Below are 12,068 nucleotides of genomic sequence, written 5' to 3'. Positions count from 1 at the left end.
AAGGAAGGGAGAAGGGAAGGGAGGAAAAGAAAGAGGACAGGAAAGAAGAAATGAAAGGAGACTAACAACCCAATTGTGGAGGAGAACCAACAAGGACATCAAGATACAATTCACAAAAAGACCAAATATGAAAAAACCTCCATCTAATTCAAAACAAGTTATCTATTTATAAAACCACAAAACCTCATCATACACATACCTCTACAATTTGACTCAGCAATTACAGTTCTAGAAATTCAGTCTATAAATATACTTGCATATATAAGTAACCTTGAACATAATACATGGTTTCCATTTTTGTTAAATCTTAACAAGTTACAAAATTAAGGTTTTGTGTGCTTCTTGTAATTAACTACATAGCTTATTACTGAGTATTGAGAGTTCACTATGTGCAAGGCACTATAGTAAATGCTGGGTATGCAATAATGAACAAAACAGTCCCAACTTTCACCAGTCTACAATAAAGGAAAAGATAATTACTATGGTTTGAACGTTCCCTCCAAAATTCGTGTTGAAATTTAATCCGCAAAGTAATAGTATTGAGAGGCGGGGCCTTTGGAGGTGACTGGATCATGAACGCCCTACTCTCATGAATAGACGAATCCATTCATGGATCAGTGGATTAATGGGTTATCATGGAAGGGGACCTGGTGGCTTTGTAAGAAGAGAAAAACCTGAGATAGCACATTAGCACGCTCAGCCCCATATATACCCTGCATCACCTCGGGACTCTTCAGAGAGTCCCCACTAGTAAGAAGGCTCTCACCAGATGTGTCTGCTTAAACCTGGACTTCCTAGACTCCATAACTGTAAGAAATAAATTTTGGTTTTTACAAATTACCCAGTTTCTGGTATTACGTTAGAAACAACAGAAAATAGCCTAAGGCAATAATAAACATCTAAATAAGTCTTATATACACACAAACATTCATATCAGTTAGCATGTCTAACAACACAGGAATTCATATTTTTATAGAAAATTATCTCTAAATTTTGTAAATGTATTAATATATAATGAAATATATTTGCCTTATAAGATCCACTATCTCCTCTATCAGTTTAGGCCCTCTTTTCTAGTTTTTTTTTTTTTTTCTTATTTGTGTAAAGCTTTATCTTACCTAAGGTGAATAAATTCATGTGGTATTTGCAAATAAATACATAAACAGACAGATAGACCAACAATAGGAACCTGGCTTCTTGGGTTCTTTGCAGACTTCTTAGAATAAGAAATCTGAATTGCCAAAATTTTTAGAATAGCTATTTAGAAAAATTTTAGAGCCAGGCACGGTGGCTCACGCTTATAATCCCAGCACTTTGAGGCCGAGGTGGGTGGATCACCTGAGGTCAGGAGTTCAAGACGAGCCTGGCCAACGTGGTGAAACCCCGTCTCTACTAAAAATACAAAAATTAGCCAGGCATGGTGGCGGGCACCTGTAATCCCAGCTACTCAGGAGCTGAGGCAGGAGCATGGCTTGAACCCAAAAGGCAGAGGTTGCAGTGAGCCGAGATCGCGCCATTGCATTCCAGCCTGGGTGACAGGGCGTGACTCCGTCTTAAAAAAGAAATTTAGAATTTTTAGAAGAGCTAAAAATCTAAGAGTAGTGGGGGCTAGAAGGGTAAATACTCCAGCAGCCGTTATTTAAAGCCTGAGCACACTGTACTCATTCTTCATAACTTCACCATCCTGCCTTCAGTTGGCTTTGTTAGCTCACTCTCAACATGCTTATCTGGACATCCACCCTGTCCCCTGCCACCTGAACTGAAATTCCCACTTAAAAATACAGCTGCAGCAGAGAGTTCACATGCAGAACAGGTTTGATTAAACACAAGACTGTAGGTCCCATTCACTGTACAGAATTTTAATAAACACATTCACAATCCTATCAGGAAAGGCATGTTGTTAGGAGCCATTCATCACATAAGGACGACTTTACCAAGCACAGGCAATGTAAACTTATCCTTTTCCATAATATAATGTTAATGATTTCTACAAATAAGTTACTTCCCAAACTTAAAATCCAAATTCCTTAATAACACCACTTACATGTCTAAGAAGTAATTCAAGAATCCAGTTTAGAAGTTCTAGTGAAGAATTTCTTCTTTGTTCTTTTATTAATTTATTTAAAAAATGTACGATATCTATTAGCAGTTTCTCATCTTCAGTGCAAGCAGGAAGCACTTGTAAAAACCTATAATGAAAAGACAATAATCATGGTTTCTAGTGCTTTAAAATACACAATACCACTGTTCATCATAGATATGGGGACTTAACAGGTGCCTTGTGAGGACGCTATTTTATGAGACACTGTCCTAAATGCTTTGAAAAATGCAAAGTTGAAACAAACTGGGTATCTGCCTTCAAGAACATGAGCTTATAGTGGAAAAAAAACATGTGGACAAGTAACTAAAATAACTAGAAGTGACAAATTTCCTAAGAGAAAAATAACAAATTCAGGAAAAGTACCAAAAAAATACCAAGGGGAAAAACACTAACTCTAACTGTCCAATGAAACTTGGTTTTTCATACTGGGAATGCCATGTTTCACTGATAAGGATTAGTACTTCAAACCTAATTCTGACCAACTTGAAAAAATAAGGTAATAAAGTGAGGGTGAAAAGAAGTCCTGCAAGGATGCTACCAGTTTGTAAGAGGCATGGAAAACACAGAAGGTAGACTTAGGATGTACGTTTGGAGTAAAAGGATATGAGCCAATTTTCTTAGATTTCTTTAAAAAGAAAAAAAAACTGTTCTAAGACAGCTAAAAGATTAGTAGACAATAAAACTTTAATTTAAAAGGGAGAAGTAGTTTGGAAAATCATTTTTTTAAAAAGCAATCAGGAAGAGATATGATGAGATTCAATTTTATCTGTAATGTTTTATTTTTTATAAATCTAAAGCAATTGCATCAAAATGTTAATAAGAGTGACAATAATACGAATCTTAATATTCAGCATTTATTGAGCACCAACCCTGTGCCAGCCTATGTTCTAAGAGCAGGGTTTTTGTCAAACTTCATAACAACAGTGTGAAGTAGGTATCTCTATTTCAAAGACAAGAAGACTCAAGCAACAATATGGTTAAGTCGTTTTTCCACAGTCATACGGCTACCAAGTTTTAAAACATGAATACTAAACTAAGCAGTCCAACAGCAGGGATATATAATGCTATATTTCTTAGTAATGTGGTGTTTGTCTCATTATTATTTTTCCTTACTTAAAATTCCCACATCCCCAAAATGACATTCAGCTGCGTAGGATGGCAAGTGTTGTATTATGAAAATTGAGATTAGAAAAATACTCTGAAAGGATGGAATGAAATGATGATTCTAACAACCATAGATCTTTGCGAGATTAATGACTTAACAATCATAAAGATTATAAGAAGTTTTCCATGATATCCAGTGTAACATTAAAATATCACCTCTGTAATTCCACTTTATATCTGCCCTCATATCCCTTAAATCTAAGTGTACTATCCTCTTTTCAATTCCCCCTGAAGACACAAGACACTCTTCCCTAACTCAGGGCCTTATCCCTTTGCCTGGCATTTAAAAAAAAAATTAATTTTTATAATATTGGTTGAATATGGCATTTTAGTTTAGAGCAGAAATAATATATAAGTGGTTGTGAGTCAACTGATCATCCACTTATGGATTCAAAGTATCAAATTTCTGTCACATGACATGCTCCAAACTATATTCCATTTATTGTTTTATTTTTAACTGACAAATAATAATTGTATATATCTTTAGGGTACGATGTGGTGTTCTGACACATGTATATATTGTGGAATGATCCACTCAGGCTAATTAACATACCCATCACCTCAAATATTTATTTCTCTGTGGTGAGAACATTTAACATCCATTAATTTAGTTATTTTGAAACATATATTATTATTAACTATAGTCACTATGCTGTAATAGAGCACCAGAACTTACTCCTCTTGTCTCACCGGAATTCTGTAACCTTTCACCAACGTCTCCCTTTTCTCTACCCACATACCCCTGCCACTTGCCTCTGGTAACAATTCTACTCTCTGCTTCTTTCAATTTGACTTCTTTAGATTCCATATATAAGAAAGACCATGTGGTATTTGTTTTTCTGTGTGCCTGTCATCTTTTCGGCTTCCAATCCCATAGGCTTTTAACATCCTTCTACCTGTTATGCCTTGGCTTAAGCTTCATTCTCTGAACCACTTTCTCTCTACTGAAGAGGGATAAGCTGCTCCTCTAATACAGTTTCATAATAGTCTGCTTGGAAGCATTTCTAGTTTTGATTATACTTTTAGCTGTCTTAATTTCAAGTTCCATGAAAGCAGGACCCTATCAATTTTGCTCACGGCTACATTTCCTACAAGAGTGACACCTAGTAGGTGATCAATAAATGTCTGTTGAGTAATGGAAAAGCAGTAGGAAAAGAAAGGCAGTAGTCCCTTTCTTCCTATTCACCCCACACCACAGCACCACACCCATAAAGGCACCATGTCCAGATCTCAGGGAGAGTCCTAAGAAACACAATACCCTTGTAAAACAGCATGAACAAATGAGAAGTCTGGACACTGTGGCTTTTAAAGTCTATCTTAAAAAAAAAAAAAAAAAAAAAAACATCATTTAAAGCAGGGTGGGGGGAATAGAGAAGAAATTATAGTTATGTTTAAATGAAGAGTTGTCACATGTGAAGACAGTATTTAATTCTGTGAGTCTGAGGGACAGAATAGGTAGAAATGACCAGGTACAGTTCAAAAGAACAAAAAACTTACTAATAATCACAGCTCAAAAACAGAATGAATATCCTTCAAAGGAGGTGTTCATGCTGAGGCTGCATGGCCAACTGTACACTATGACTTATGCCATATGTGAGGGATATAAAAAGGAATGTAATAAACCCAAGGCACATAAGAAGACAAATATTTAAACAACTGTAGAAGTAATGCAGGAAAGCCATGTGACAATCATGGTAACTACAATTCCACATACATTACAGAGGAAGAAGAGCTTGGAGCTAGTAGGAGCTCTACTAGCAAGAGAGGAGTAGATATTCACAAGGCAGCCAGGGAGTTAACTACGTAAAAGCAAGGAGGTATAAAACAGAAGTGTATGCCCTAAAATATCAAGCAGTTTCATAAAACTCCAATATTTGTACTTCATAGAAACACAGTATATGTTAGAGACAGAGGTGGAAAATGCAGCTGAAAAGGTAAGCAAGAGCCAGATCAAAAGGAACTTTCTACAGCATGCTAAGGGGTTGGAATTCTATTAATATCCAGCACACCATGGAAGAGAACCCACAGGTGACATGTATTTCAGAAGGATCATTGAGGAAGCAACATAAATGAGTGGCATAAGGTTAAAAGCAGAAAAATCAATTCACTAGTCAGTCTACAGTCTGGTGAAAAATGGAGAAAAACAGTAGCAATAGGACTTTCAGTAGGAAAGGAGTAGAGAGGCATTAAACATGCAAACTCAACAGAAACTAGTTGAAAGAAGAATCTAGATACCTCTAACAACTTGTAATCCTACTGAACCATGACTATCATCTGTTTTCTTAAAATAAGTTTCCAAAATGGTATTAGATTATAATAGTATGCTTGTGTGTTAACATACACATACAAAACACACGCATAAATTAATGTTGGACTGTTAAAATAATCAGCTTGGAAAGTTATATTTAAAAGCCATAGTACCATAAGTAAAAAGATTTTAGAAACCATTTTTTGTTGTCAAATTGAAATATACTTTTGTTAATAGTGATAAATAGTCATCGTTTAGGGTGGTGTTCATTTCGGTATACATGTAAAAATCATTTTTACCCTTCTCTGGATAGTTGAGTTTTTGCTAATATCATTTTTTGGTAAAAAATTAAGTATGACTTCAAAATATAGTAAGACTTCCTTACAGCTGTTGTTTAAATGACTTGAGAGTACAATTTCAAAATATCTAAGCAAAGCCAAAATTATTCTAACATATACACTCACACCTAAAAGGACCCCTTTTGGGGAACATTCACTTGGATATATCACATATTTGAAAAATTAGCCTCAAAGTATATTTACTGACATGGAAAATGTCTAAAAAATAACATTATTTTTAAAATACAATTAAAAACCATTTACACAGGTTTGAACATGCTTCTCTATATTTTGTTTCGTCTAGAATGATACAATTTGAAATACTTGTACTTAAAAAAAATTAAACTAAGCTTATAAAAATGTTCTCAACATCTCAATACTTTATACAGCCATAATTTATGGGAATTTTCTATCTCCAAGCACCATTTAAGTTGTTGGTTCATCTTAGATAATTAGTCAAAAAGGTGATGTTCCTTTCTATCATTAAACTGAGTGAAAGCAAAACTAAAGTTTCCCAAAGCCACATTAGTACATATATTTCTGGAAGTAAAGTTTTAAAAAAGTTTTCATGAAAAAAGGTGGATTCTGTGATATACATTTTTTCTACATTCTTTAGTGAAACATAATACAGCAGAAATACATGAATATTTATAAATTAGGCAGTAGTGTCTGTGTTGCTGTGATCAAGCACAGACCTAAAAACCAAATACGAGATGAATATTATATATACATATGTGTGTGTGTATATATATATATATAAAAAACATATACACAGTCTATGCTCTCCACTTAACACTAGTCCTGAGGAAACCAACCATAAAAATGTGATGCTCACATACAGTTATTGCTACTGGGCAATTTGAAATACTCTAAAGGCTTCCATTGACCCACAGTTTGAGAGTCTTCCCTGTAATGTGGTATTGCATACTATTTCTACGGTTTTAATTCACAAGAGAAAGAAAACTTAGTGCAATGAATACAATCAGCTTTTATGTTAAAATTTCTTTTGACAAATAGGGACATATTACATTTATTTAAAGTGAAGGATTTATGCATTCTTCAACTGGCAAGACTGTTTAAATGCCGGAGTGTGCTGATAAATATGTAACTGTCTAACAGAAGTAGAGTGCTGACTTATTGTGTTTGTCAATTTCCACGGTGTAAATAACCCACTCCAGACAATTTGGAGCTACCCATGTAACATGAAGTTGTGAAGAGATGCACAGTGGCATTCCACTGTAGTTATTTCCATAAAATACGTACCCCTGTAGTATATATGTATGCATAACCTAAGAACAAAGATAAGAGTAAAATGTTGCCACATAATTAGAAAGTGATGCTTGCATATTCATTACCTTTATTTTTCATATAATTTATTTAATTGTAAGTTTCTATGATTGTTAAGAAAGGCTGTGTTTAACAATCAACTTACAAAAATCCTGAAAATTCAACCATCAGCTCTCTCACAAGGCTTTATTAGTGGGCACCAGCACACCACTGGAAAGCCTAATCAGATAAATGAATCTTTAAAGCTAAACTAATAAAGGAATTCATATTTTGGGAACTCATTTAACCTAGCAGCTTAAAAACTGCACATTTTATGTTAAATAATAAAGTTATACATTTTATATTAAAGTCACATGAAGAATAAAATGAAAACCTGCTTGCAGAAGTTGCTTATCAGTCTTGTTGCAAATGCAACCATCTGCTACAAGTTAAGCATGTTAAACTGACAAGCTAGAGCCTTCACAATTAACTGCTATAAAGGACCTCCACATGGCAATCAACTTCATGAAATCAAGAGTAAAAAGAAAAATCGTATCATTTACTTAAGAACAAAACAAAAGCAAAACAAAACAAAACAGCCTGTGGCAGGTGTACCACACCTATTAATCAATTCACTGATGTCTCAACTCATTTATAATATGGATAGAAATAAACATTCAATTTGTTTCATCCATGTCTTATCCTAATTATTTACTTTTGTGAGGTAAAATTTTCTAATGATAATAAATTGTTATAAGTTTATTAATAATCCCTTCAACAATGCAATAACTAAATTAAAAATTTCTCTTTGGCTATTCTTACAGATGATACAAATCCTGGAGTTTTTCTTTCTCTGATAGCAGCAGTAAGGGCATAGACTCTTATCTTCAAAGGTTAGGAGATGAACACAAATACAATACAACCCAGGTCTTTGAAACTGGCAGCCTTGACCTTACACTGACCTGTTCAGTGCTGTGTGCCAAGCCAAGGACTTCAAGGTAACCCCACATGGACCAGGGCCACCCTTTAAAGACAATCTGTCATTCAGAAGATAAAAACTCATCCTAGTGACAGCAGCCCTAACTTCCCTGTGGGTTGCAGCCTGAACAATGGAATGGAGGCAGTCCTGCAGCCCACTAGCCATGTGTGTTATCTTCAGAGTAAGGATGTCCTCTGTGGATAACTTCAATGAATCTAAAAATCTAGATAAAAAGAAAAAAAAGAAGGAGGAACACAAAGCTATTTAAATAAAATCTCACATTTATTTCTATTATAAACTCTCCCAAAAGTTGTTTTATCTTCATTTTCTTTTAACAAAAGATTGACTTACAGCCAAAAGAAAAACTGATACATATCTGCCAATATTAGGATTTTACATTGGCACCCCAAATGTTTATATTGACTTTTCCTCCTCATAAAAATTTTTATTCACATTAAGACAGACAGATTAGAATATTAAGATACTCAAAAGTAATCAACATCACACTAATGATAACGCTCATGCATATACTTACTGAGATTTTATTCTAATCCAGAACCCCTTTCCTAGTGATTCAGATCTATGAACAAATCAGACATTAACCTCTACAACAGTACAGAGTAAAATGCTTTTTCATTTAAACTTTTCTTGAATAATAGATGAAAAGTAATAAACACATGTAATCTTTAAAAGAAAGTGAAAATTATAACTGCTAAAAAGCAGAATCAGATGATATCAAGGGAAAAAGCTGCTAGACTTAAGGAAAAAGTAAAACCTAACTAATTAATTACAATTAATTAATTGCAAATGCTTTTTCAACAATGTAAGAGCTTACTCTTGCGTTTTACTTTCAGAGTTCATTTGCTTCAACAGATTATCACTCCCATGATACCACGACAGGTTCCAAGCTATTCTCAGCATATCTGACACCGGCTTCAAGTCCAAACAATCAGCAGATAAGGGCAAAACTATGGAGTAAGGACTCACAGCATGGTGTCTGATTACATGAACAGGCAGATGATACCTAAAGAAAATGTGTACAAATAATTACAAACTTTCAAATTCTTAAACGCTACTCAAAAACAGAGTCACAAATGAGGGCTAGTTCAATGCCTCCCAACCCACAATAATGCAAAGGTTTCTCTTAGTCCCTATTTTAAACAGTTATCATAATTTATACAGTATTTCAATTATTCTTTTCATCTCCTCTAAACTCCCCAGAATACTTAAATCCTTTCTTGAGGACTTACCACATTCTATGCTATATTAGAGTTGTTGCGGAGATAACTAACATTCGTTGAAGTCAGGGCCCATGAATATAGTGAACCAAACATAAAAAGGTGTTCAGCTAAAACACTGATATGTACTTTATGCCAAACACTGCTTATTTTGTATCATTCATTCACAGTTAGATGGTATGGCACTATGATATCTATTTTACAAATGATCAAAATGAGGCTTAAAGCTGATACGTGAATTGCCTATGATCATAGAGGTCACTAAGTGACTGAATTCCAACTTAGTATTTTCACTTGAGAACATGGTTTCATCATCAATAAATTCAACAAGAACCAAGAAGTATCTTTAGAAATAAAAACAGATTCAACAACAATATCTCTTTTTTTTTTTTTTTTTTTTTTTTTTCCTCTGAGGTGGAGTCTCGCTCTGTTGCCCAGGCTGGAGTGCAGTGGCCGGATCTCAGCTCACTGCAAGCTCCGCCTTCTGGGTTCACGCCATTCTCCTGCCTCAGCCTCCCGAGTAGCTGGGACTACAGGCGCCCGCCATCTCGCCCGGCTAGTTTTTTGTATTTTTTAGTAGAGATGGGGTTTCACCGTGTTAGCCAGGATGGTCTCGATCTGTTGACCTCGTGATCCGCTCGTCTCGGCCTCCCAAAGTGCTGGGATTACAGGCTTGAGCCACCGCGCCCGGCCCCGCAATATCTCTTAAACCAAAGTTAATTTTGTTCTATCACAGACACATGCATGCGTATTTTGTCTCAAGTTTTTCCTTTAACATGGTGAAATAATCTAACATGCATGCAAATTTGCATCCTAGAAGGAACAAAAAGAAATATAAAAAAATCCTAAAATGTATATGGAACAAAACATGATCCTAAACAGCCAAAACAATCCTGAGCAAAAAGAACAAAGATGGAGGCATCACACTGCCTAACTTTGAATTATGCTACAAAGCTATAGTAACCAAAGCAGCATGATACTAGCATAAAAACAGACACACAGATCAATAAAACAGAATAAAGAATGCAGAAATAAATCCACACATTTGGTCAACTTTCAACAAAAGCACCAAGAAAATACTTTGGGGAAAGAACAGTCTCTTCAATGAATGGTACTCAGAAAACTGGATATACATGTGGAGAAAAATGAAACTAGATCTCTATGTCTCACTACATACAAAAATCAAATAAAAATGAATTAAAGACTTAAATGTAAGACCTGAAACTACGAAACTACTAGAAGAAAACATCAGAGAAATGCTTCAGGACATTGGCCTGGGCAAAGATTTATTAAGACCTCAAAAACACAGACAAGCAATGCAAAAATAAATAAATGGGATCATATCAAGCTAAAAAGATTCTGCGTAGCAAAGGAAACAGTCAACAAAGTGAAGAGGCCACCTACGGAATGAGAGAAAACACCTGCAAACTATTCAACTGGTGAGAGATTAACCACCAAAATATATAAGGAATTCAAACAACTTAACAGCAAAATAATAATAATAATCCAATTAAAAGCTGGGCAAAAGATCTGAATAGAAACTTCTTAAAAGAAGACATATAAATGACCAACAGGTATATGAAAAAATTCTCAACATTATCAATCATCAGAGAAATGCAAATCAAAACCACAATGAGATATCTCACCCCAGTTAAAGAGGCTTTTATCAAAAAGACAAAAAAACAACAGATGCTGGCAAGAATGTGGAGGAAGGAGAGTGCTCGTACACCGTTAGTGGGAATGTAAATTAGTACAGCTATTATTGGAAACATTATGGAGTTCCTCAAAAAACTAAAAACAGAACCTACATATGATCCACAATCCCACTGCTGGGTACATATCCAAAAGAAAGGAAATCAGTATGTCAAAGAGATATTTGCACTCCCATGTTTACTGCAGCACTATTCACAGTAACCAAGATATGGAATCTACCTAAGTGTTCATCAATAGATGAATGGATTTAAAATTGTGGTATAAATACACAATGGCGTATCATTCAGACATAAACAAGAATGAAATCCTGTCAATTGCAACAGCATGGATGGAACTGGAAGTCATTATGTTAACTGAAATAATCCAGGCACAGAAAAACAAACATCACATGTTCTCCTTTATATGTGGGAGCTAAAAAAAACAATTAAAAAAAAAAATGAGCTCATGGAGCTAAAGAGTAGAATGATGATTACCACAGGCTGTAAAGGATGGTGGGAAAGGGGGGAATTAAGAAGGGATGGCTAATGGGTACATAAAAATTTAGATAGAAGGAATAAGATCTAGTGTTCCATAGCATAATAGAGTAGCAATAGTTAACAGCAATTTGTTGTATATTTCAAAATAACTAGAAGAGCAGATCTACACTGTTCCTAACACAGAGAATCAATAAATATTAGAGGTGATGGACATCCTAATTACTCTGATTTAATCATTATACACTGTATGTTTATATCAAAATATCACACGTACTCCATAAATATGTACTATTATGTACCCATAAAAATAAAATAAACTCCCCCTAATAAATAAGCAAGCAAGCAAAGAGTGCTGTGGGATACAGCTGAAGGAACTCCTAAGGGAATGGGGAACACAATTCCTTCAAAGAAGCAACAATAAAACTGACAGTAATGTTCCTACAAAAAATGGACTCCAACTGCCAACCTAGAATTCTATACCTAGTGATAACATTTTTTAAAACAGAATTTTTAGATTAAAAAAAAAACTGACAGAAATCATTGCT

The 12,068-nt window shown here is 34.8% G+C and overlaps 1 protein-coding gene across 1 annotated transcript in view; it reads right to left on the bottom strand.

Annotated features, from left to right (window-relative positions):
- Positions 1-12,068, bottom strand: part of RTTN (rotatin) — a 178,326-nt gene that overhangs the window by 99,363 nt on the left and 66,895 nt on the right. The window contains exons 24-26 of the mRNA XM_026455194.1: positions 8,932-9,120; positions 8,080-8,319; positions 2,045-2,189 (exon numbers count right to left, since the gene is read on the bottom strand). Coding sequence (XP_026310979.1) covers positions 2,045-2,189; positions 8,080-8,319; positions 8,932-9,120 — 574 coding nt within the window. The remainder of the gene's footprint in view (positions 1-2,044; positions 2,190-8,079; positions 8,320-8,931; positions 9,121-12,068) is intronic.

This window comes from Piliocolobus tephrosceles, chromosome 18 (assembly GCF_002776525.5).
Source record: "Piliocolobus tephrosceles isolate RC106 chromosome 18, ASM277652v3, whole genome shotgun sequence".
Taxonomy (NCBI): Eukaryota; Metazoa; Chordata; class Mammalia; order Primates; family Cercopithecidae; genus Piliocolobus; species Piliocolobus tephrosceles.
Note: the sequence above shows the minus strand (reverse complement) of the source record. Positions and strands in the feature narration are given on the sequence as shown.